General features: G+C 41.5%; 4 protein-coding genes and 1 long non-coding RNA gene across 5 annotated transcripts; 1 reads left to right on the plus strand and 4 right to left on the minus strand.

Annotated features, from left to right (window-relative positions):
• Positions 1 to 1,253: 1,253 nt before the first annotated feature.
• LOC145433142 (uncharacterized) lies at positions 1,254 to 4,185 on the plus strand. The gene is made up of 3 exons (XR_013913047.1): positions 1,254 to 1,393; positions 1,459 to 1,578; positions 3,571 to 4,185. It is a non-coding gene; the product is annotated as an uncharacterized LOC145433142 (long non-coding RNA).
• On the minus strand, positions 4,021 to 9,449 carry LOC145433138 (uncharacterized). Its single transcript, XM_080310085.1, has 10 exons — positions 8,894 to 9,449; positions 8,358 to 8,496; positions 7,252 to 7,439; positions 7,101 to 7,174; positions 6,935 to 7,031; positions 6,087 to 6,306; positions 5,888 to 6,017; positions 5,743 to 5,827; positions 5,093 to 5,268; positions 4,021 to 4,626 (listed from the first exon to the last, which is right to left on the minus strand). Exons 1-10 carry the CDS (start codon positions 9,249 to 9,251, stop codon positions 4,081 to 4,083), a joined length of 2,013 nt encoding a protein of 670 aa, XP_080166211.1. The 5' UTR covers positions 9,252 to 9,449; the 3' UTR covers positions 4,021 to 4,080.
• A 3,073-nt stretch (positions 9,450 to 12,522) lies between these two features.
• Positions 12,523 to 16,334, minus strand: LOC145433139 (acetylcholine receptor subunit alpha-type unc-63-like). The gene is made up of 6 exons (XM_080310086.1): positions 16,202 to 16,334; positions 15,322 to 15,544; positions 15,111 to 15,245; positions 14,903 to 15,035; positions 14,492 to 14,837; positions 12,523 to 13,229 (listed from the first exon to the last, which is right to left on the minus strand). Exons 1-5 carry the CDS (start codon positions 16,221 to 16,223, stop codon positions 14,670 to 14,672), a joined length of 681 nt encoding a protein of 226 aa, XP_080166212.1. The 5' UTR covers positions 16,224 to 16,334; the 3' UTR covers positions 12,523 to 13,229; positions 14,492 to 14,669.
• A 9-nt stretch (positions 16,335 to 16,343) lies between these two features.
• On the minus strand, positions 16,344 to 18,003 carry LOC145433141 (neuronal acetylcholine receptor subunit alpha-6-like). The gene is made up of 5 exons (XM_080310089.1): positions 17,875 to 18,003; positions 17,709 to 17,818; positions 17,481 to 17,635; positions 17,366 to 17,418; positions 16,344 to 16,477 (listed from the first exon to the last, which is right to left on the minus strand). The coding sequence occupies exons 1-5, from the start codon at positions 17,905 to 17,907 to the stop codon at positions 16,370 to 16,372; spliced, it is 459 nt and encodes a 152-aa protein (XP_080166215.1). The 5' UTR covers positions 17,908 to 18,003; the 3' UTR covers positions 16,344 to 16,369.
• Positions 18,004 to 20,003: 2,000 nt separating this feature from the next.
• Positions 20,004 to 21,276, minus strand: LOC145433140 (neo-calmodulin-like). The gene is made up of 3 exons (XM_080310088.1): positions 20,928 to 21,276; positions 20,754 to 20,866; positions 20,004 to 20,555 (listed from the first exon to the last, which is right to left on the minus strand). The coding sequence occupies exons 1-3, from the start codon at positions 21,090 to 21,092 to the stop codon at positions 20,369 to 20,371; spliced, it is 465 nt and encodes a 154-aa protein (XP_080166214.1). The 5' UTR covers positions 21,093 to 21,276; the 3' UTR covers positions 20,004 to 20,368.
• Positions 21,277 to 25,967: the final 4,691 nt, after the last annotated feature.

Below are 25,967 nucleotides of genomic sequence, written 5' to 3' on the forward strand. Positions count from 1 at the left end.
ATACGTTGAGAAACATGTGACTGAAGTATAGATTTCAGCAAATATATCCACCCAAAATATATCCACTCCTAACCGAATATTTTATAAGTTGTCTGCTATAAAATGTATTCATTGTCGGAAAGCCAAGTCCGACCAAACATGGCCTCGGAGAGCCGTTAGGCGGGAGTCGTCATAACGACAAAAGCAACAGAGAAAGTTCCAAGTCCAGAAATAACCATCACTCGATTTCGAGAGCTCGAATACAAATGTTGCTTGAAACTGAGGATTAGTAGCACAGTAGATAATTTATAGGAAGTATATATCTTGTATCAGGACTGGATGTGGGACCTACGCATGTGCGCCTCAAGATTTTAATGTTATTACTGCTTCCGAAAAACATGATGCAGGAAAATGCATAGCCTACGTAGATTAGACTGGATTTGTTTTGGGGGATGTGGTCTGAAATGGGAATTATATCGAAGCGATGTCTTCAGCCATCGTAAAATTCGAGCATCGCCGCTCTCGTCCTTTAAATTACGTCCCTAAATTTAAGAGTGGATATTGTTGATTCTGTTATCGTGACTAATACGGTACAAACAAATTTACAATCCGCGCATTCCGCATCACAGATCCACAGTGCATTGTCCTCTCCTTCAATTGACAGACAAGTTTGAAGCAAGTTTTCTTCCATGTCATTACGTTTTTTTCCGTATATTCAGTCGAAATTAGATTACTTACCGCGAATAGTTTACTGAATCCCTGCCCGGTTATGAACATGATCCATCGGTTTGTTTTGTTTGGTTCCGAGAAAAAATATGCGGGTAATAATTGAGCACCTGCCGATGCTTCTAACAATCAGCTCTCCCGTGCCGTAACACAAAATTACACCTCGAGGCTGATTGCGAGGCGCTCGGGATTCCTGTTTTTCGGTCAGTCAGATTCCCGTCCGACAGCGATCGGTATGGAACGCTGGGTACTGCAATCGCCGAATATAACTGTATCAGTTAGAAATGCATTATTTATTTGTCGCGGGTAACCGGACCGACCATCGTAGTAACGCTGCTTATGGTTTGATGTCATCGGATAAACAGAATTGAGCATGAGACTTACGCTTGTAATCAGATCAGGAACGAAGTAGTTCATTGAGGGTTGTCAGGTACCGGCGTAATGGTGCGACCACAAGTTGCTGTTACCGATAGATGTTACCTCTTTCATTGGCCTATTCAATACTATAATAACTCGATTTTTATTTCATTTTTGCAACTTTGTTGCAGATATCTGAGTAGTATTTCGCCACTGTTATTGTTACTGTTATACGATTGATCAAATTCCAACACCTTGCGAAAGGATATGGCATCGACCAAATCGATATTTGGATGGGGCTCCTTGCTGTTTATTTTGCTCACGGTTCTAGGTGAGACGCAACAGTTAGATATGCAATTAGATTCGTGACTGTTGTGACCATTTACTCGTTTGCAGAGTCGTCGGCGTACCCGAGAGCTGTGCCTCGATATTCTGTGCAACGACTGTGCGCCTATTATTGTACTATTTACGATGGGGCATTGTATCCGCGATCTTGTGCTTCAATCAACAACTCAAGTAAGTCGGTTGTTCAGGCTTAAGTCAATGGTCAAGAGCCGAACGCAACTGAATGCATGTGATGTCATCGTCATAATCAGCAGTACTAGTATGTTTTGTTATCATCATGGTGTCACTGATATTGCTTTGTCGCCTTCCTCTTTTGTCCTTTGGGTCGTATTTGTTTGGTAAATCTCAGTGTGAATAGCAACGCAGACGTAAAGGAGCTCACCCTCCGAACGAAACTAGCTACAACCGAGATTCGAGCCTGCAATCGTTAGTTGATCGTAGGCCCGACCAGAATGAACAGTGAACGCCAACAATATATGTTGATATATGTATATTTTGAGTTGTGTTAACTGCTATCCCCGTAGTCCCATGATTTTGAGTTAATTGTTCGAAAATCCAGGCCTCAGCTCTTCGCCAAATTTCCATCATGTAGGCTACTGTGCGTGATTTCACAATGGACATTGTACAATCGTCAATTGTGTAGGGTTACCATACGCCCTCTTTCAAGAGGATTCGTCCTCTTTTTTGACTTTTTTGAAAGTGTCCTCGGACGACGCCCAAGTGTCCTATTTTTTGAGATTTTGTCCTCTTTTTTTGAAAATTTTTGTTAAATGCACGTGGAAATTGAGACTGAGATGCAGGAAATCAGCGCTTCAGTAAAGGTGCGGCGGTCTTTTCGGGACTTGAGCTAGAAAAATGACCTTTTTTAGTCAACCAACGCAAGAAGCTCACAGAAAGTCGGTGTATCGGGAATTATGAGCCGGAGAGTTCACCTTTTTTTTAGTCAACCAACCACATACTTGGGAATAATTTACCTTTTTTCCGGATTTAACTCCAGTATCGGAAGTCTGAAAATTTTGAAAAAGTCTCCCTCTTCAGATTCGCAAAATATGATAATAAGTCTACAATTGTGCATTTGTACATTGTACAAGCATGCCAATGGTCATAGTGTTGTGCTTGGAGTAAAAATTCGGACCTTCAACGACTGCGCATTAGCACGACCAACATAGCTGCGAACAATTTATGTTGATAACAATAACTATTATTATATATAACTGATATCCATCGTTATGTGAGTGGATCGTTCGTAAAACTAGTTCTTCTCCAAATTCCCATCCTGTACGAGCATATCAATTGTTACAGTTAGCGGTACGTCAACGACGAAGTGACCCAGCGTGAACTCGCGATATTACATGGACGAGGGCCAATTACATGTTACTATTACGAAAACAGGCTCAGGTATTGGCCGGGCATGCGTTTTGGTGCATACGAGGGAAACTTCATTGACCGGACGTGCGTTTTGGCGCATACGAAGGAAACTTTCTTTCTGACCTCATAGCGACCCTAGTAGACTGCTTTGTTTCCCAATCACGGTTACAGTTGGGGAGCTAGGCCCTTCCGAAAACGCGAACACTGAACAATGAACAATTTGAACATGATCATCAACGCCTGAAAATGGCTAATTTCTTTTTGATAAATGGCAATGTTTTACATTTCTCAGTGGCGCAGTTGTACGCCTTGTGTTTATAGTTCAAGTAAAGTCACCTGGATTCCTTGGCGTGTCCTTTATGCGAAAATGCAATATAACGATAGACTCGACCAATAATATCGAACGGGACGAGATAATTCGAATTGAAACAACATGCATCAACATTCCTCCTCAACTTTACGAAACCGTGGAGCTGTAATACATGCATACCATACAAGGCCTCGCACCAAGTAGTGGTACAGAGAAGAATATCTTCCGCCAATTAGTTACACAATCTTTCGACGGGTCCGCTCCTTCGTCATATAATAACAATGACAATATAACGTTATATTCATTACTTGGAACCGGCTTGACATCATTCAAGGTGCGAGGCCTTCATGGCATCATAGTGATAGAATGAATTAGTTTCTCCCGCTCACATAACGTGCTCTGACGTCGTCGGTGTCAGTAATATGCTTATTGCATGTTTAATACATTTTTGTACCTAATATTTACGTTCTTCCGTTTCCATTTAGATTTCATCCGAATATGTAGATTCTGCCGGTATCGCATGGGATGTCATTACGCTACGGGGTTTCACTGAGTCTTTGCAATAGTAGTCGGGTGTCGTCGATTATTTTATGTGATTATTGGGAATTTCTTTACTCTGGTAAGGATCCTATACCCTTCCACGAACTGTAACTGTCAAGATCTAACACCAACGGCTATATGTTTTCGCCAACCTGCTCACTCTCTACCGAGTCGGAAGTGCGGTGCGCTACGCAGTATTCGTGAAGACCAAAAGACAGTGAACATTCGACTACAAATCTTTACCCGTCTGAAGCAGTCCTGCACGGCCGTCGTCAATCGATTATGTGACGAGACCACAGCGAATTCGTCGACTGTATCAAATATTTGTGTTCGCTGTTCGTATGTGTCTAATTGTCTATGTTACCGTTGTAAGCATGAAGAAATCACACCATATATATTGCAGTTTCAGTTTTTGGCCGATAATAAGCTATACTATAAGCTTGCTTTATATATCGTCACTCCTCTCTTAAATCGACAGGCTCCTTGTATCCACTGTCGACGCTGAGCGTTGAATCCGTTCGTTTTGGGGTTTGATTCGGTGAATACAACCCTGTACTCTTTTTCTGGTGTTTGTTATTATTGAAAACGTCGTTGCCCAAGGGCGAGTGTTTGACGTTGGGTAGCTTGGAGGGGTCTTCGGATAGCTCTTCGGCTATCGTCGCTAGCTCAAGGTCTATGGGGTGCTGTATCCTCGCGTTTTCTTGAGCAGCATCCAACAGCTCGGTGTGTTTTGATTCCGCGTTCTCGATATCGTTTCGGTAGTCCTCGTCGGTGAACGAATCGATGTCGCTAGTGTCGCAGCTGCCGGAGGTTTCGCTGGTTTCCTTGTAGACTTTGATCTGTCTCGAGCAGAATTTCTCGGGAGACAGATGATTCTCGTCTGAGTCCTGGAGGCTTCGTGCGGAAGAGTCGCCGTCGGAAGTGCTGCTGCTACTGTCAGTCTCTGCGTGGTCATCATTCGCGTCGGGATGAATCGGGGCCGTGATGCGTATGGAAGGCGGCTGTAAATATTGAAATTCTATGTCTGGAGCAGTGATCTTCAACACGGCGGTGTACAGGAATGAAATACGCAACGTATGATTGATGCGTTAAATAGATGAACTCCTGATGCAAACCGTATTGTATAAATATGCCCGTGGATTTAAGAAGGGGAAGAATAAGATCTTGTAACATGTCTACTGTATATGGGACGGACTACTAGAATTATCGGTATCCGGAAACCCAATCATCCGTTTCTCAATTGAATTTAAGTCTGTAACTAAGATTTACCTGATATGAATCCTCGTATGGTTGAAAAAGTCAAGATCTAATAAATTTACGAATACTAGTGATAGACCTATTTGTACTGCCTATATGTGTAGACCCGCGCTCTGCACGAATATCAGGATGAAACACACGCTTTGGCTGCACAAAAATGCATGCCACACTTGTGCGATACGATTGACTTTTGATTAATCGGTGGCTTACGCGTTTTGTCAAGGGAATAGCCTTCTCTTTCATGATTGCAAACTTGACGCAGGTTTCGGCATTAGGATTCTGTTGTACATCTCGCGTCGAGCTCCATTTCGTTTCGCCCTCCAGACACATTCCAGTGAAAACAGGTGGCGTTAGGATATCTTGCGGTACTTCGTCGGTAGAGGTTCCTTAATTGAGTTCGAGAGGTTCAGATACAGGTTCACACGTACGGCCATTACGTATTTCCAATACATGAGTCATCCACAGGGTTTACTGATACATTGCTCGGGCAGTGACCCCGATCGAAGGCATATTAGCATATTCTATGGATGGGGTCTGGGTTACATTTTTGAGTCGGGTCAAAAGTGGTACAATAGCAAAATTCAGGCGGGTGGTGATCCTCACACACCACACGAATAAGTCGTGATCGACCGTACGCTAAATGACTACGATCTAGTTGTTGCGAAATTTTGACTCCTTACAAACAGGTAAGCTATATAATCTTGGTGGGATAGATCCGCAGATGCCTACATTTGAGTGTGCGCATCACTATTGGTATCTCAGCATCGACTGTATTCTCTCAGCTCTGAGGAGTGGCATGTGGTATATAGATGTTTGCCAATATATCGCTAAATAGCGTATACGCGTCTATATTGCATTACCTGGCAGGGCAATTGACAGATCGAGTTTTATGTTGCATTGACTTAAATCGGGAATGTTTTCTTCATCCGTCGAGTCAATAGTAATCTACAAAGGACGAGTTGCTGTCGTAAATCGAAAAATAATAACCTGTTAAACGCGTCTTACTTGCATCGAAGTGCCTAACGGCATGGCGTCGGGCGGAATTATGATTTCTTTTTTGCAGGGGAGGTGTATTATGCCATTGCCGCCACCGCCAGCAAATTTCTGAAGGTAAGAGTTTCCTCTTGACAAACGCCTGCGGAACGCATTCAACTGTGAGTTGCTGACGGACTAGATGCTTCCCGTTACGCATCAAGCCACAAACCTGTCACTTCCCGACAATTTCGTTCGGCGCGGATATATTACCCGAGGATTGTCGTGGTTTCCATTGGACGCAGAGTCGGTTACGTCTATTTCTAGGTGGCCGTTTATTGATCGCTGATTATTAAGCCAGTTCTGTACGGAAGTTGATGATCGCATCGACGGAGAACACATCAATAAAGTATCTTCCCTGGCTACAACATCTGACATCTGCACCGTTCTCTCTGTAACAGAAGTAGAATAATCATGAAATCATGGTATCTGTCTTGGACTCTTAAGGGTGATGACGGGACCGATAGTTTATCAAATCAATCTGATATCAATAACGCGACGTTCAGACGTATGTTTTGGCTGAGGCTTACTAGATATCATAGTCAAATCATCGTCATCGTCATCTTGATATCGATCTCGCGTTACGTAGTGTTATTAAAAGGCACAAAAATGAACACCGCGGTAGCCAGCGACCCATTTGCTGAGTTTCGGTTTCGGGTGTTATCACTGGATGTCACTGCCTCGTCACTGCATGCCTATGTCATCATGTTTTTGTTTAAGTTTCTCTTGCTCTAAATTTGATGCCATCTGTACCATTTAGTGTAGGCCTATATGAGGTGTACCGACATTTTATGACTATTTTAAATCGGTTCGATCATTTCAGTCTATAAGATTGCGTGAGGTTCTAGATTCCGATCACTTATCCTAGCACAAACATTGTCAATCAATATATTCATCTAATTACGCGTAAATGTAAATAAGGATTAAAAATCGTAAGCGGCCTTGTTATTTCGTGTAATGATAACACCCTGTTGCTGTTATTAATCCCAATAATCCGCAAGACACGTAATGGTCTCCTACCCATCAAATCATGCTCTTCCCCCTGCAGCAATAGTTTAATATCCTCTGTAGCAGCGACATCTGACGGACGGTGGCCGTTGTTGTCTCGAAGACGAACCTGCATAATATGGTATGCTGTCATGGTGAAGCGGCATTTAATAGTGTTTTTATTCGTGATTTTATTTACCTTTGCGTTGAACTTCAACAGCAGCAAAACGGCATTATTGGACGTTTCGGCCGCAACGTGTAGAGGTGTCTGGCCTGAACGGATGTTAGTAAGCGACATTAGGCCGTGTCATGACTTAGGCCTACTTACGCAATTCGCAGAATACACGTACCCAGACGGTTTTTCAGATTAGGGTTAGCTCCGAAACGCAGTAGGATACCGGGAATCAACGGATCAATTCCTCTCCTCATTGCACACGCGTGTAAAGGCGTGTCACCATCGATGTTGCACATATCGGGATTGGCACCGCTTTTCAGCAGCCATTCAATTGCCTTCAGATCGCAGCCCGTCATGACGGCGCTGTAAATGAATATATGTAATCCATGTACTTGAGCAAGCATTCGAACCTCATTGCTAAAACCGACAGCGTTATGATCTGCGTAAGGGGTGTCTTAAAAATGCCTTGGACGAAAGTGGTCTGTGCTACAACCTACAAGTGGCAGATCAGGAATTATTAAGAAGTAATACCGGGCCGGTGTAAATGACCATATTAGTCGAAATACCATGAAAATACCAAAACAACAACAGAGTTATGCTTGTTACTACAAAGTACAATCTACAGCGCAGTCTCGCGACAAATATTACAGAAGGCATCATTTTATACTAAAAAGTAATTTAGCGATTGGTCCGTTGCCACGCTGTGACAGAACATAGTGATGCTTCGGTACCGGGTGACATCTTTTGAGGCGGTGGCTTTTCGGGCATATTAACTATCTGTTATATTGTTTGTGAACTATCCTGTTCATCGTATTGAGGCCGGGATCTTAGTTATTATCCCCCACTGTTCTTCCGACATCCGTCCTACGCCTACAGCGGTATACGTTGGGTGGAGTGTCGCCCTTGCGGCAGAATATGGCCTGATGCGGCATGACTTGATTATATCAATCGATATGCGCTACCAATTAGGCTATTGGTACATGTCAATAATTCCAACTACTGGACATAATAAAGTTCATCTGTCCCGTTTGTTCGATAGCTTGTTCCACAGTATAGCTTGTTTCATACTTCATCATTGTGAATTCTATATAGTGATGGACAGAGATGTGGAAATTATGTGCATGAATCGTGAATGGAACTCCCGGTTTATTGCATGGATTTCATCGCAATTCAATATTTTTAAATAAACATTAATCAGCACTTATATATTTAGTGATAGTGTTCAGATAATGCGAATCGCTTACGAAACTTCGCAAACTCATCATATATTAAATCGTGAACCTGAATAAAGGAGTCTCCCCGCGATCATTTTGGAGATTTATGTTTGGTCTGAAGTTCAGCAATATTGCAAGGGTCTGGTCGTTGTTATGGAACATCGAGACGTAGTGCAACGCCGAATCTCCGTGCGAATCTTGCTCATCTGAAACACATCGCAGAAAGTTTATTATTATGCACTCAAGAATCATCTGGCTCGGGGATCCAGAAGCTAGGTGTTTGCTGGATTCTCTGAAGATGTAATTAAGCATATTGTGATCGCCTGGAAATCAACTCACAGTAGGCCTACTCTGACTTTCTCGAGTGTATATGTCGTGTATCTGTAAACGTGATGCCTGTTATTTTAGTGACAATTGTTCTTTTATGCCTGTGCAAATTTGTTGTGAGAATACAGTGATGTTTAGATGTATTTACGACATTTAAGGTATAATGGTCACGATCGAAGACTCTTCTATTGCAACAATATCTTTAATTCTTCTTGGGTAGCATTGGTGGTGTAGGTCCCTTCCCCACGAAATAGCATCTATCGTAAGTAGACTCACCCACATCTGAGATGCGACTCAGTACGTATTGCAGTGCTCTGATGTTATTTTTTCTGCTTGCTGCCCGGTGCAGAGCATTCATCTTCAACTCTCTGGCTGTAGTCGTCGACGTGGCAATTGAGGATCTTCTCTCTGTCGGAATGTCGGCGGCCAGCGAATTAACCGAGGATCCGAAGCCGCCTCTTTCTGATTGAAGCTCCGGTTTTATGCATTGGGGCTTTTGAATATGTCCAATCTCAATATGTCTGTTCAGATCGCCGCCTTTCTTGACGTATTTCTGCAGCTGTTTGAGGTCTCCCTTCTCTGCAGCCTCGTGCAGACGTTTGTTGATTTCATCATTGGATAAAGAATTTCCCATAGCAATTTATATAGGCTATTATATATATAACCTATATCGATACAAATGAATAACCATCCCGCCAATGTAAACTGTGCAATGACTCGGAACTGCTGAAAATTGTCAACATATAAATCGATCGTAAATAACAAAGCAAGGACTTTAATCATAACTATCTTTACATTGCGATTGATACGCAATTGACGATCAGAAACTTAGATAAGCCTTGCCCTCAGTGCTGGGCGCTCTGTGTGTTGGGAACTTGGGATTAGATAGAAACTTCCCAGTTCTAAACACGAACACAGTCAACATTGTGAGAGTACATTTCCGAATTTTCAAAGGCTTTATAACTTTATCATAGAATCACAATAGAATTTCATCGCGGTACATAATTTGACAATTGCAACGAACAATACATCCATATTGGTAGTTACATATTATACCATATAATATAGACAATCTGTATACTATATTAGTATTATTGTTTACGCGCATACCACTCCCGAATAGTATTGTTTTTCTGCCATTCTTTCGGCACCATTGTTATTACCTCGCCGTCAAATTTCGAATTCTGATTATCAGCATGCACTTACGGTCGCTCAATAGGAGAGGCAGTTCTAAAGCTTGTCATGATTACGTCACAACGACAAAATTCTTTTTGTATTTCGAATTTGGTTAACCTCATTTACTGACGTTCGCTCCTGATGAGAGTCAGTCGAACAGCTTCGAGTGGAATAAATTTGGCAATATGAACGTATTGTTTTCGCGGTAATATTGAAGTTCTGTACTTCCAAAAGCTTATTAAGAGCTTAAGGTGAATAGATACAACAATATGAATGTATTATTCGCTTCAAGAATGACTATAGCAGTTCTCTCTCCACGTGATTAATACTATGCCACCAATCCTTACTTAGCGCCTTATACGCTGGTAGCTAACCCACACGTTGGAGTGAAAGTGTGTCTCTATCCAGGGTCCACCACACGGAAGCATAATATGGAACCATAAATTATTACAGTGATTCTAGCACCTCGTCGACAATCGGAAATTAAAACCACTCAATACTTACGACATATTCTGGACATGGGGATAGTGAAAACGCGAAAGTTGTAAACATCACATCCAACTCCTTTACATGCATGGGTGCAGATAACCCGTAATGATTTCACCATAGTGTCCTATATGGTGTCGACACAAGCAAATCGCACGGTTCAATGAAATTGTATCACGTCACAGTTTCCATTTGGCTACAGGCAATTTGACGGTGATTTTTGACCGACTTGCCGAGCATCAAATTTGATAAAACGGGTATCAATCGAAAGCTGCCGCCGTACTTATTACGAAAATATAAATTTTATTCCGCTCGCGGCCCTGGAACCCCCACAATCAGCCTCTAATTTTTCATTGTTATGGAGATTGGCATTGGGACGCAACAATGCTGTCTGGCGAAACGACAGACGCAACAATACTGTCTGGCTCCCTTTTTCTCGAGCACCTGTCTCGTTTCGCTAGACAGCATTGTTGCGTCCCAATGCCAATCTCCATAACAATGAAAAATTAGAGGCTGATTGTGGGGGTTCCAGGGCCGCGAGCGGAATAAAATTTATATTTTCGTAATCAGTACGGCGGCAGCTTTCGATTGATACCCGTTTTATCAAATTTGATGCTCGGCAAGTCGGTCAAAAATCACCGTCAAATTGCCTGTAGCCAAATGGAAACTGTGACGTGATACAATTTCATTGAACCGTGCGATTTGCTTGTGTCGACACCATATAGGACACTATGATTTCACTATAGAAATTAAACATGGAACGGCAACGACCGATTTTGCAGCTTCGTTCCGCTTCGCTGAGGCTGGAATGGAGAATTGTTTTGCGTAAGCGACTGTAGGATTTCTGGCAATCCAAAAGCTATCTTCCCGAGCGCAGAAATTACTGAATCTGGTCTTGATCGAAAGCTACTGTTGCACCGATTCCGAAAATATAGAATAAAATATTGATCAGGCACTGATCCACCTAGAATCTGTCCTCCAAGTCTGAAATATCGGCATTGTTCAGAACAATCGGGTAACCGCAATACAATGGCCATAACAATGACCCGTTGCGACTCTCCGATTGTTCGAACAATGCCGATATTTCAGACTTGGAGGACGGATTCTAGGTGGATCAGTGCCTGATCATTATTTTAATTTATATTTTTGCAATCTGTGCAACGGTAGCTTTCGATCAAGACCAGATTCAATAATTTATGCGCTCGGGAAGATAGATTTTGGATTGCCAGAAATCCTACAGTCGCTTACGCAAAACAATTCTCCACTCCAGCCTCAGCGAAGCGGAACGAAGCTGCAAAATCGGTCGTTGCCGTTCCATGTTTAATTTCTATAATTTCACCGCGTATTATAACAATCATCATCGTCGACCTTTTGCACTCCTGTGGCGTACGGCTGTGGTGATACTTAATTTCTTAAATTACAACTCTAATACATGCCAACTTTACGGTGCCATCACGCATAATGCCTCACTTGCATCTCCCAAGTCACTGGAACTTGATACTTATTTCAATCTACGAATACTTTCCATTTATCCCCAGCATTTCTCCACAAACGGCAGCCGTGCGGGGATCAACCTAATATTCAAAAATATTGGATCTAATACACTTATATTTCTTGCACCCTATTATCACTGCAGCTAAAGCAAGGCACTATTGACGACTCACTAAACACATGTTGTTTCGGCTGGAACTATGCAAAAATCTTTGACTAACAAATGTGGAAATATATGACACATGTGAGACGAGCAATCCCAATGATACAGTCACTGCTCAGTCTAGTCTCTTCACTATCATACGTATTCCATTGTTGTACCCTTTGTATGTGTTCATTCGACTGTCTTAAATCCATAAGACGCTAACTTCGTGATTCTATAATGAATAAGACGTATCTAATTCTTGAGGGATATCGAGTTTTGTTTCTAGCTGATTCCATCCAACCGCAAAATTCAGAAATTCAATATTACAACTTGAGTTCACACGCGGTACCCTACCTAGTGAATCCTACACGCACGTCGGCTATTCGACTACTACATACGGAGAATAAAGAACTTTCGGTATGCACGCGACGAATTCGTGGAGGTTAAATCGTGGGTTGAACTATCAAATTCAGTCCAGTATAATTGACTTTCCGGGTGTGTCGACCAACAGTAGTAACACAGCCAGGGAGTTTACGTATTCGCTGAAGTGATCTTACCGGAATGTGTTAGCATAGGTCGGTCTACTCGGAAATGATTTAGGGCCGTGTGTCTTACTCATAAAGCACAATAGTACGATTTCCAAGGAATAATCTCTCTCTGCAAATATTTATCCTTGGGTTCGTAAAGTTTAGGTTAGGATATAGTAAACTATCGCTTATTTACGACATTAAACGTCTCCTGGATACGATGGTTCTTATAGCATATTCAAGACAATGCCGGTATAATATGTGTATATATATATATATATAATATATGGAGTTTAAGTTCAATTCCAGTATTTGATATTGATTGAGTCCGGATCCACGCTCCATTTAGGACTACTGTATGTTCGCTACATTTGCTAATTTTTACCAAGTATGACGTGATATGCGAACCCGTCCGTTCCCTCAGTTGATTGCGAATCTACCCCACCCCACATGCTCAACTCGTTTCGTGTGTTTTAGCGAATCAAATGTTATGATTTATTACAATTAACCACAATGATTTATTCTTGTTCGTTTAGAATTATTTTTATCATTTCAAAACGCTACAAAATTGCGATAAAACCGAATGTCGCAAGAAAGCGAGACAGATATAGCCTACACAGCATCTATTCAATTCAAAGTACATAATTGGTAAATCACTGTGACGCAAACGTTGTCAGAGCATACACTGTAAAACATAACCATCCAAAACTTTCTACTTAACATTCTGTCAATCTGGTAAGTATGGTATTGAGAGTAATGTATCCTGTATGTAGGAATGAGTATGGAACTGAGCTATAACTAGGGTTGGATTATCCGGATAACGGTTAACCGGTTAACCGCAGGTATTTTCACTATCTGATATCCGGATAGTTTTCTGCCGGTTAACCGGATAAAAAAGAATCGTTGCTAATGCATTTTACACGTTTTAGTAAGCTTCAATAAGTCGTATTCAGTGTTGACGCGGCCGATTAACGAGAAGCGTGTTGCCAATTAGCGAGATGCGTCTGTACACATTGCACAATGTAATGAGACGCGATCTCCTGCTGAGAAGATCGTTAAATTAGGTCATTGATTGCCGCGCGCTCGGCTATCGTCTCTGGCCTGATTTATCGCGTCTTCAACAAGCCGATAGTTCCACTGGATTGAAGAATCGCATCTGCAATAGGCCATTTGCAGTGTACACACTATTCCATCGCTGGCCTGCACAATCGCATCTTCATTGGCTTGGTGCTCACGATATTATCGTTGACCTACACAATCGCATCTGCAATAGGCCTACGAACGATATAATCGCTGGCCTAACCATCTCGGACCCAGCATGCATTGGCTCCTATCTCTCGATGGCTTGTTGACGATATGCCGTTTAGTGTATTCTAATTAGTGATTCTGAGAGTGACACCGCGAAACTGAATGACATCGAATGTTCGCAAAAATGTGCGTGCGTACAAGCGTGATTGATTTCCGCTGATGATTAATTCGAAAAAAAAATCGAAACCCCCTGATTTTATTTCAATCCCCCTACATTTTCGGCTGGCTGCGTGCCTGATCACGTGAATTAGAGCGAGGTATCATGTCGGCATCAATTCCAGTATCAGCTAGTCGTCCTTTTAGTACTCCAAACCTAAACATAAGGATGGTCAAAAGGATGTAAAGCCGTTGAAGTTTCCGGCGTACGACCTGCCAACCTTTTGTCTCTCTACGAAGCGCTGCTTTCTATTCAGCCCACTTCTGTGGACTCTTTGTTACAAAATTCCGGTCCCGGCTACAGGATCCCACAATTGATGCATCTGTGCTTTATAAAGACGGCATTGCAGAAGCAGTGAACATTAAATTTGCGTGGTTTTTCTCGTATTCGCTCATACTGCGCGCGTAGGTAGGTACTCTACAATAACACTGTGTAATGATTTTGCGATCCGTTTTACATGCAGACCTAATGAAATCGATTGTCTCACTTAGCAGTTATTATCCGGTTAACCGGTTAGATAAATTCCAAAATATCCGGATATATCCGTTATCCGGATAGTGAAAATTATTGATATCCGAACTAACCCTAGCTATAACGGATCGTACGATTCTTACGTCGCGTAAGATTCTCAAAGATATAGCGGTTATCTGGAAGGTTCCACATTCTTTCATTTGGGTGCACATAACGACCCGTTGATATGCGTAATTTCGTGTGGGAATAGTCTTTCCATTACCATAACTCTCATCAGAAATCAATTAGCTTTCAGAGGCGCGCTTCCAGGGCCACAGTGATGTGTCTTCGGCTGCTGTAATATTGGCGTAACCAATATATAAAAACGAAGTATGTACTGCCGACGCCGGAGAGGATGGTGTACAATATAAGGAAAATCCTGTCCAACAGAAGCGCCGTGTAGCACCGTTCCGCTTCTTGCTGAAAAGAGTGATCGAAATTCGCTAACGTTAGAAATTGCAATATCTTTCTTGTTTGTAATTCACCTTCTCCCGATCAATTTCGCTGCGGTGGAAGTCCGCGATGGCCATCACACAATTTGTCATTGTTCGAATTTTTTTCCGAATATCAGTTGGCATAGAGCGTAGTCCGGCAATTTCTTTTTTCATCCTTCGGATACTACATATACGTACATTGGTTTTCGGCTCTTTAAGCATAGACGAATTCGACAAGAACATATACACGGATGCGTACCGTAGTAATTCGGTGTGCGTTTTTGATTTCGGATAGCTTTGTGTTAACTCCTCTGTAATGAGCCCTGGAGGTTTATGTAAGCAAAGAAATGATGGCAGTTTCAGCAGAAGGAACCTTCTAGCTGACGATGGCAATCTAAAATTAGTGCGATCAAGAGATAAATTATTATCTGCAGGTAATTGCGAAGGGCATATCAAAGAAATTGACTTACCTGAGTCCTAAGTAATGGATACTTAGATTCAAAGTGGCGAAGACTATTGAGAAAGAAATGAAGATCATGTTGAACAGCATGTAAGCAGAGATAATTGGCAATTGTTGACTGAACGATGGCAGTACTTTCATCACTAATAGCATGTAGAAGATATGCATCAGCAAGATGGAAATGGCAAATATGATTTTGGATTTCGAATCGGCGGGCAAAATGAAGACAAAACCTAAATACAATACGAATTTGGTAGTAAAAGTTGATCAAAATCAATTTATAGAGATTGCGCTGTTATGTCCGCAACATATCGCTAGAGGTGTACAGTTTATATTATACAATGCACTGTACAAATCAAGTAAATGCCATATTAAGTTTATAGGAAAGTGAACCACCCCAAGTTACATTTTCAATAGTAGATGATAAGTATATCCTCTCCACTGCGATTACAGAGAGTAACATAATGGCGTTCGATACATTTATGAACACTGAAGAGTGTTGAATTATAATTGCAATAATTAATGTACAGGGATATATAGAGTTCTATATATCCCTGTTAATGTACACTATACACACGTAGCGCCGTACCCGTGCAAGTGGGCATATACAGCAGAAGTCAGAAATGACTAAGTAACACATTGCATGAACGCGCTCGCCAAAAAGAAATGACCAGAAAACGATATTTCGTTTCTTATACTGACGAGTTCCACCTATATGTCAGTTAGACTTTACTTAGAACTTTACCGTTACTTATGGGACACCTATAGGAGAGGAGTACACCATAATAAAGACAAAGTATGAAGAATGATCGCTATTATAGAGGATATACCTACAGTACTTTGTTCACACATTTCAACGCCCTTTGATATATAGCTATAGCATATATCACCTGTTAGGAATGACACGCCCATATATGGGGCAGTGATGAATGCACAGTAGAAGAGTGGCTTTCGATGGAGCTCGAACACGTAGGATAAGCTCGGGTTTGATATTGCCTCGTATGAGTCACGATTCACTCGATTATGTTCTCTGAACAATAAAAACTCCCGCAGTCACATCAGGTGAGACTAATAAACTTTGCACCCTGCCTTTTAGAATTGTACTTGGTTCGATATATTTGGAAGAATTCCCATTCCAAATTCGATTCGTAATGATCCAACTCTACCTGCGCAGATATATTCGCAGTATCAGGATAGATCTGTATCACGCTCCGCACAGTGTGACGAGATAGCGTAGTGGTATGATCCACAGCTGCAGCACTAATGGGTTGAGATTTCGAGTCCGACTCCAGAACTCCTATCTAAGTACTGGAGGTTTATCTAAGCCCCTCGCCACGTGATCCACGTCAGCGGTTGTCTATAGAAGTGAACCGTGCTACAAGTCGGTAAATACGGAATCAAAATGAATAATATCGGCCTGCTGTAAAATGACCAATGCATAGTCGGAACACCACGAATATCAAACAAACAAAACGTTCCGCACAGTATCATAGATCTGATGCATTCTCAATTACCGTCATTGTAACGATTACGTGTAGCAGTAAATCCCTCGCACGCAGTAATCTTAATTAGGAATTTCCAACATAATTGTGTATTGTATATATTGTATAACAAGGATATGTTGATGCGACCTGTGATTCCATAGCAATTAACGGTCTAAAATAGATTTTATGAATCTTGATATATCCATATCGAAAAGTTTCATGCTGGAGAAGGGGATCCTAAACGTTTTGATCGCATACCCCAGAAGTTTCGTTGGGTGGTGTGGTGCGCGCGTAACTCAAAGTTTAAGAATATGATGACTAAATGGAGAACGAATGATTTAGGTGTTACCAGTATTTATTAATTGATTTTGCTGTATCTAAGAAATATTTCATGTCACAAAATTACCGAAGAGGTGTCCACGGCAGACTGAGATGCGTATTGCGTATTCTAACAATTGCGTTATATCAGCATCATCTATTCAAACAAACTGCGGTATTTGCCTTCCTGTGGCTCTAAGCATGAGGAATCACAAAGTACGTATATGCCTACAATGTAGACTCTACATATACCTCATTGGTGTTAAAATTCAATTCGATGTGGCGACGATCGTAAGAAATGGATGCTGTTATCAAAAAGAAAAATTATGACGCTGACTTCGCACTAGAAGGGTGAGGCGGAACTTACAAAATGTCAAAGTGCAGTTCTGCTTGTCGAACGGGAAGAACGATACATCAATGTAACAAAAACTGTGGATAAGCGCTTGCGAGGACAAGGTAATGTTTCCGTCGTAATCAATCTTCGCAGACCCTTCTTCTGGCAGGAGCACATTCATCCCAACACTTTGGAGTATAACGCCTCGTGAACGGAATATCTCGGCAAAGGAACCTCAAAAAATGTAAATAAATCATATACTTATCTACAACGGCGATTTCCGGACCCCACAAATGCGTGATCGGGACTTTCGTGTACGTGAGGTTGCCAAATGCCTCCGGTGTCCAACGTAAAGCGGAATCTTTCCATTTCTGTGAAAGCGGACGTATCCTAAAATGGTAGAGTATCTCCACGGCGTCAGAATTACGTGGTGTTGTCTACCGCCGAGCGTGATCATCATATTTTTCTCGTCCACGTCCACTACTCGCGTCAGTACAAAATTGAGCCCGATTTGAGTGACATTCCCTATTTGATCAGGGCGCGTCCAGCGGTTGTAATGCAGGAAAATATGTTCGTGAAGACGTGTCTCATCTTGCCAACGAAGAGTGACCGTTACGTCTGATAATAATGATTAATGATACTGTATTATAATCCCAATAATGAACTTGGCACAAATACTTGCTCCGGAATTTATAATAGTAATTGTATTCCTATTCGCGAACAGGACAGGTCATGCCTCACGTCACCACACCCCTTATACTGTGTAGGAAAGTTGTTATGCTGTTTTGGTGTTTCGACTATATGTTTTTCTTGTTACCACTGTTACCAGTCCGATATTATTTAATATGATTTCTGATAGACCGACTTGTATCACGGCTCACTCATGTTTCAGGCTTTCGTAAGACATCGCTTACGAAGATCAAGGGTGGAGATGAGCCGAGTTAAACCTACAACAATAATTATTATCAATTATGGAAACGACCTCATTGGGACTCGACCTCGAAAGCCGTTGTAGCATAGGATAGGCGAACAATAATCGAAAGACACCCGGTTATTAATTGCTGGGCTTTCTGTTTCTGATAGGGAACCGAATGAGTTGATCAAACCGATCAAACCAAAACACGGTCTGGTCTGAAATAGATTCGCTTATAGAGTGTGGTGTTTATTCCGTTCAATACAACTGTTCAATGTTCATTCATATGTATCGATGTTGAAAGACAGCGAACAGTTCGCGATAAAAGGAGAAACTAAATTGCAAGGCCGGAACGCAGTAACACGACGTCCCAGTTCCTCGATGATCCCGCTATCCCGCATGCCCAGTAGGGGTCTTCAAAAATGACTTTTTCCCTCAAATCGTACTGGCTACTTGATAAAATTGTTAGGTTACATAATTTAAGCCTATACACACCAAATTTGGTTCAATTCCAACCAGCAGCCGCATTGCTACAGAAGAAAGTTTCTATTTAATATACGAAAACAAAAAAATCTGAAAATTTTCTGTTCGCCCCATGAAAGCCTTAGGTTTTCAATGGAAACGATGTTCACCAAATTTGGTTCAATTCCAACCAGTGGAAGCGGAGTTATTGCCGTCGAAAAATTTGGATTATCAATAAAATAGTATTTACGGTGACCAATTCTTTAATTTTTTATTATAGTGGTGCCCACGGTAAATACTATTTTATTCAAGTCCAAATTTTTCGACGGCAATTACTTTCTTCTCCTGTAGCAATGCGGCTGCTGGTTGGAATTGAACCAAATTTGGTGTGCAGGCTTCAATTAGGTAACCGAACAATTTTATCAAGTAGCCAGTACGATTTGAGAAAAGAAGTCATTTTTGAAGACCCCTAATACGCAGGGACGACTAAATATTGCATATCGCAGGTAATCTTGACGTAAAACCACTCACCAACCGATAGCAAACAGCAACAGCTAAACAGAATGACCCGATGGGCAAAGCTCATCGTTCCCCCCAGCAGTTGAAATTCCAGATCAGAAAAGCAGTGATCCTCAGTATATAAAGGCTTTGGTGAACTGGACCCGATATCATAGAAGATAACATTGACAATTATTGCGGCGCACTCCGTGATAACGACAGAATCTGATGAACTCTCAATCCCCACAGACTGAAGCTATCACCACACCACAAGTGAATTGTCGTTACCATTGACATCTTGCATCATATAGGAAGCCAAGCAATTCGCATTTCGCAATGCTGCAGATCACAGGCTGCCAGCATGCATAACCCTTCATAAGCCCTTTCTCAAGTAGAAATCACACTTTATATTGAAGAAGCTGAAAATAATAGTAATCTAATCTTAGCTAATCATGAGCCGGCTAATTCTCCCCCATAAAGCTATTTTTGCGTTCTGCGTCAAGTGTTGAGTCATTGCATGTACTAGCTGTATCCCTTCTGTATCAAAATTCATTTAAATTAAAAATCAAATTCTAATTTTAATTCTCCATTTATGTCTTGACTGAAGCGCAATATACATACTACGCATTTCCGAGCACAGAGCAAGTGAGCACTGAGCACTGAGCATTGCACCGCACAACACAAGAGGCAGAGAAAGCTGTAATTAGTATGATATATCTTGGGAAAAGCGGCGCAGTCGCATCCAAACGATGTCTGTCACTCAGGTGGGCGACCAGGAAGTCAGATTAAATTAATTATAGTCACGTAACAATCTCGGTTTGCGTCGCATTCATCAGATATTGGAACGAATTGATCTTCGAGAACAACAGTTAACGACGCCGTACGTGAACCGATATGATCCCAGTACAGTGGCCAACAGCATTTTACGTCCATGTGAAGTCGGCGCGAAGACACTGTAATTCATACTACCTTCGATAACTCGATAAAAAGTTAATGTAACGGAAGGACAATCATTTGTTTGATCAATAGTAACGCAAGGGAAAAGGGATTATTCAGTGGGATCAGCCGGCTCATCCTTAATAAAGTTTTCGTATAATATCTTTCCATCGCCATTCGTGTCCATGTACGAAATCATTTCGTCTACTTCATCCTCGGTCAATGCCTCCCCCTTCGACGTCATGATGTTTCGAAGATCTGCTGCGTCAATGAATCCATTTTCGTCCTTGTCCAGCGTCCTAGAAGTGCGATAGGTTAATCACAGTGTATCTGTATCACTCTGGCTACAGCCAGGAGCTGGCAAATACGAACGTGACGTAATCGTAATCGGAACGGACTTAATGCATTGTCGCACAATAGTGAGCACTGAGCCGTTACGTGATTCATAAGTGAAGTTTATCAGATGGGCTATGCTATATTCACACAACCACACTGACCTGAATGCTTTGGCTATCTCATCTTCAAGTACAGTCTGACTTTTGACGTTGGTTGCATATAATTCGAGCATTGTCTCGTAACTGATGTCGCCCATATATTGGGGATCAACTTCCTGTCGAATGGAATCGGTTTAGCGTTTTATCCTTTTGTCTACGAAATCCAATTGTATTTACTAATTTGTATTCTTCGATTTCACCTAAGGTGGGCGTTAATCCCATTTTTCGAAGCACATTGCCGACCTCCTCCACTTGGATTGGACCGCCTTCTTCCTTGACGAAACTGTTGAAAGCTTCCTTGAACAGTGATTTGTCTTCGTCGGGCAATTTGTCAGCAGCCATTCTATTCGAAAATGCTATACTGGTAATGATATATATAACAGAAAAGATTTGATTACTTCAGATCGCGATGCATTATTTCGCACTCCACTGGGATAATAATTCTACTTATTGCGTCTTCATAGGTGGTAGGTCAATATTAACGGCGGGAGTCCCGGCGTGCTCTACAGCCAGGGTTTCAATTCACGTTCAGTCGCCCATCAGACTCGCAGTTGCAGACGTAGCTTTCATGTCATTATTCCAAAAAGGCTTTTTAATCATTGATTTGTATTACGACGGTGAAAATATTTCTCAGCCACTGATTCAATATTGTAAGCTGCTGGTGGTAAGGATTTTTCCCAGCATCATCACGTTTCAAATTTAAATTACGAGGGAAATTGGTGCGCTATTTTCCAAGTACCACTCATCTAACTTACAAAAGTGTGTATGAGCATGTGAAGGCTAGTTGAGCGGCTGGTTCATAAGATGTTCTCCCGATATATTTGAAACGTGAGTAGCTTGAAAGTTTACTATAAACTCAATGAAATGTCGTTGATATTACTAATATCAATATCTATAGATGGATAATTTTGCGTTGATCACTCGCATAGAAGCAATACCAACCATCTCATCAAAGTGCTTTTCGTTATTAATAGAACCATGTGAGACACATTTGCTTTTATCCTTTTTTAAGTTTAGGGGACGTGATGCAGTGATGAGGAACCCGGATAAGCCTGCGACAAATTGAGCATTCGAAGGAAAGCGCATTTTATAAGCAGTAATGTCTCGCGATGTCTCAGTATGTTTCACCACGTAGTGCAGGTGGGCGAGGATTATACAAATTGGTTTGGTTTAACACGCGTATATTACTGTCCAACTTGGGTCGATCAAATATTAGGAGTCGTTGAACCAAATAATCGTATTATGAGGCTAATAATATGATATATAGATCAATCGTGCGAATTGCATAATATTGCCACCTGTCGGGCGCATCGAATCTCCTTAGCATCAATATTTATCGAACGAAAATTCAACTTCGCAAGAAACTGAAAAAAAGCCCGACGAGTTTTTGCTCCCCCATCGCCCTCTTCGACTTTGTTATCCCTTTTCTCGCTAAATCTCCTCCAATGAGTGAAATCGTTCACTTTGGCAACTACTGTTACATATTTATGTATTGAAGTTCTTTCTTGAAGGGACATGCAAACTGGAGGCAAAATAATTATATACTACATTAAAATGGGCGATATGGTCAAAAACTTTGTTTATGAAGGATGACTTGACCATGACTGTGATATCACATTGTCACCGCACCTGTCCTGGCATCATTAGATTATTATGTTTTAATCTAATCCGGCTGCTGCTCGTATGCATGGTGCACGCTTCACATACTTATACATACAGATAGCATCCGCACCATTTAGAACTTCCCAGCATACATAATAATAGCTATACTTATAAGAGTTTGCAATCGGACCTTGCACGCGCTCCATTTCAAGCACTCATAAAATCCATATTTGCCATTGCCAGAAACGATACATGCCCTTTGCCCAGGTGTCTCCCAAGGAGGATGCATTATACATATATACGCATGACAATATATCTCACTATTAGCTCAGGGTCTCAAGCTCTCAACACATCTAGCCTACTAATCGTATCTCAACGCTCATTGCCCAATGCCCATTCATGACACATAGGCTACACCGATCGCGAAAGCCTGTTAACTTTTGTTTCCATCAGTTGTCATTGAATACAACGCGACAGTCACTCAACACTCAACAGGCTACGGAACTTCTGTATTGTTATGAAAGTCTCGAGTGTTTGCTGGAGGCTCTTGTCTCTTTGTTTTTAATATTATTGTTATTTGAGCGATTGCTATTTCAACAAATATTTCATATAAGCTGTAGGTCTTGAGACAAAGCTACCCCATGTGTAGCCTATATATTTCATCTAATGAAAATGTGGTAGATCCCATCGTAGATATAATAATTATACTAATGCACTATTACACTGGTAGCAGTGGTGTAATTCGTAGTGTTGGTGCTCTTAACTCTTAACGTCGACTACTCACGAACGGGAATCCTATTGCTTTTTGCCGGAATTTGCCATTGCAACAGGGGTTCGCAATTTTATTTTTCAGGCTGCGTACCCTTTCGCATGTCTGCATGTATGGCACCGTACCCCCTAAAGATAATGCTTTATAAAGTGTACGCAATTCGAAGACAAAACACCACAAACGATGTATTTACAGTTTCAAACATCATTTCACTGCGCTCACCACTTGACGAGTAGATCTATTTTAAACGTGTTTTGGAAAGGCACTCTCGTGAATTAGGCTCACGGAAAGTCTGGCACGAAATCCGTTCTTCACCTAAATGTACATTGTACATTGCACGCATGCTTGAAAAACCTTGTTCACGACTGTATGCGAAGGGGAAGAGAAAAATACTCTCACATTTTCACACTGCGGATAACTCTTCGTCATAATAGACCGGTCCCATAAACTATTATAGTATACTTATCATTGAACGTTTAAGAGCAAAACACTGAAGTAGCCCTCATAATATAGGCTTACCATATTTTGGAAATCAAAAAAGAGGACACTTTTTCAGAAATTTGCAACTTGCAAAACCGGAGTGAAATTCTCAAAAACCGGTTGATTCTTTCCACTTTCAGATCGGTTGACTAAAAAAAAAAAAGGTCATCTTTTCCGCTCAGAGCTCAAAATAGCGTTTTTTACGCCACATTGCCAGGTGGATGACTAAAAAAAAAAAAAAAAAAAAAGGTCGTCTTTTCGCTCAGAGCTAAAATCAGCGTTTTTCACTCCGAAATACCCGTCGGAGCTTCACTTCTGTGCTAATATGCGGCATATCACTCGCAATTTGCTCTAAATCTGCTCTAAATCTCAAAAAAGAGGACAAAATCTCAAAAGGGCGTCCTCCGAGGACACTTTCAACAAAGTCAAAAAAGACGACAAATCCTCTTAAAAGAGGACGTATGGTAAGCCTATCATAATAAGCAGATGATACTTATTCCTGGTAGAGATCCGAGACCTACATTAGGCTCAGATAACTCTCATCACCGCGTCAGTAGAGAAACAGAAATTCACAACAGTTAACTCAAGACTATACGAGCAACGTTAGGCATACACCAGTGGCGGCTCGTCCTATAGGGCAACTGGGGCATTGCCCCACCTAAAATTCTGTTCAATAACAATTCTTTACCATTTATAGACGCACACCTATCTATATAAACCGAAATCACAGCGAAAATCGTATACTTGTCCTTTCGCTTGTAAATGCCCATATATAGCGAAGTCTATGCGAAAATCGAATTCTCTTCTGTGTTTTCGCTTTGCGAATGCCTAGCCGGGGCTTGCCCCGGTAGCGCTCATAACAAGCTTTCACTGTCTATTCTCTCAAAACCGCGCACAATAAAGAAACGGTGATTTACTCTCTCCTATTCATAAAATTACCGAGCAACCGGGGCACGATAGCTCTGTGCCCTTAAGGTGTGATGTAACAATCGTATCTATAGCTGAACTCTGTTACCGTCATTTGCGTTTAGTCGACCTTTGCTGGTATAGGTCGATTTTAATGGGGTTTCACACCATGAAAACTCTTGAAACTTGTTATGTCATGTCGTGATGGTGGTATTTAACACTGCCCCAAGTTTCAGGGTTTCTACTTAAAGTTTAGGGTAGTAATTCCGTTTCCGAAGTTGAGTGTGTGCTGATCCGTCATGTATCGCAAACAGATTTTACTCAAAAGCCGGTATTGGTATCCATTGGTTTTGACGGTGTTCAATACTGAGATGGGTTATGACATTTGGCACGGTAAGTCTTAATGTTAGTATCGAACGCTGTACCAAGTTTTAAGTTTGTCACTGAACTGTGTTAGGGGTAATTTCGTTTCCTAATTCGAGTGAGAGCTGAGTCGTCATTTATCGCTAACAGATTATACGCAAAGCCGGTATTGGTCTCTATTGATTTTAACGATGCTCCTTACCTAGATCCGTCATAAGCTTTTGCACGGTATGTCTTGATTTTAGTATCGAACGCTGTGCCAAGTCTCAAGGTTGACACTCAATGATTAGGGCAGTAATTTCGTTATCAAGGTCGAGTATGGTAAAGATGTGCTCCGATCTGACACTTTAGCCTACAACACATTGCGGATTTCACGCAAAAGCCGATGTATCTGCGGTAACGTTAAGTGAGATGATGATATCATTCTCAGTTTGCATTCAAATATTTACTTTGATCGTATATTCTCCAATGTCAATTTCACCGTGAAATTGTGGCCTTCAAGCCATTTGCGTACAACCCCCCCGTCACTTGATCAGCCTATTCCTCAGTAAATTTTACGCAAAATTCGGTGTTGGTCTGTTCGCATTAATTTTGACAGTGTACCATACCGAAAAGGGCCATGAGGCCACTTCTCGATAATGTCATGTAACAGTGTACCAAGTTTAGGGCTTTCATCCACGTATTTATTCGGTAATATATTTTTCAAAGGCGATTTCGCAGCAGACCTATAAGACAGTGATAAAAACGTATGTGTCGTGTTACAGTCTCCAGTTTCAAGGCCAAAATCTCTTATGCTGTACCGAGACCAAATTTCCGAGGCTGCTATTCTTAGTCCTTTACAATGATGTTTTGGATTCAATAGGACAGGCCCAATCTATGAGATAACAATTGCGTATCTGTCCGAATTCGTTGACCTTTCCAATTAGGCTTACGCTATCTCTCGAGTTATAGTCATTTCCATTTCTGCAGATAATTAGTCAGGTCTAATGCGAACATGAACCGTGTTGAATCTTTGTTCCGTACGCCGTTTACGCAGTTACAACACTTCAAGTCACAGCTCACCAGCGTGGCACATACGTTAAAATCACTGTTGCCGG

This window comes from Botryllus schlosseri, chromosome 2 (genome assembly GCF_051294905.1).
Source record: "Botryllus schlosseri isolate E-star chromosome 2, Bs_hap1, whole genome shotgun sequence".
In the NCBI taxonomy this organism is placed as follows: Eukaryota; Metazoa; Chordata; class Ascidiacea; order Stolidobranchia; family Styelidae; genus Botryllus; species Botryllus schlosseri.

Excerpts from the sequence above, each read along its gene's own strand:
- LOC145433138 (XM_080310085.1), bottom strand. The coding sequence starts at position 9,251 with ATGGGAAATTCTTTATCCAATGATGAAATCAACAAACGTCTGCACGAG. Across the intron at positions 7,175-7,251 it reads TAATCTGAAAAACCGTCTGG|GCCAGACACCTCTACACGTT; the intron begins GTACGTGTATTC and ends ACATCCGTTCAG. Across the intron at positions 4,627-5,092 it reads CTATTCCCTTGACAAAACGC|CCGCCTTCCATACGCATCAC; the intron begins GTAAGCCACCGA and ends CAATATTTACAG.
- LOC145433139 (XM_080310086.1), bottom strand. The coding sequence starts at position 16,223 with ATGGGCGTGTCATTCCTAACAG. Across the intron at positions 15,545-16,201 it reads GGGCGTGTCATTCCTAACAG|GTTTTGTCTTCATTTTGCCC; the intron begins GTGATATATGCT and ends TATTGTATTTAG. Across the intron at positions 15,036-15,110 it reads ACGCACACCGAATTACTACG|TATCCGAAGGATGAAAAAAG; the intron begins GTACGCATCCGT and ends ACGTATATGTAG.
- LOC145433141 (XM_080310089.1), bottom strand. The coding sequence starts at position 17,907 with ATGATGATCACGCTCGGCGGTAGACAACACCAC. Across the intron at positions 17,636-17,708 it reads GAAATCGCCGTTGTAGATAA|TGTTGGGATGAATGTGCTCC; the intron begins GTATATGATTTA and ends TATACTCCAAAG. Across the intron at positions 17,419-17,480 it reads GAACTGCACTTTGACATTTT|CATCCATTTCTTACGATCGT; the intron begins GTAAGTTCCGCC and ends TTTTGATAACAG.
- LOC145433140 (XM_080310088.1), bottom strand. The coding sequence starts at position 21,092 with ATGGCTGCTGACAAATTGCCCGACGAAGACAAATCACTGTTCAAGGAA. Across the intron at positions 20,867-20,927 it reads AAATCGAAGAATACAAATTA|GAAGTTGATCCCCAATATAT; the intron begins GTAAATACAATT and ends TCCATTCGACAG. Across the intron at positions 20,556-20,753 it reads GAGATAGCCAAAGCATTCAG|GACGCTGGACAAGGACGAAA; the intron begins GTCAGTGTGGTT and ends TCGCACTTCTAG.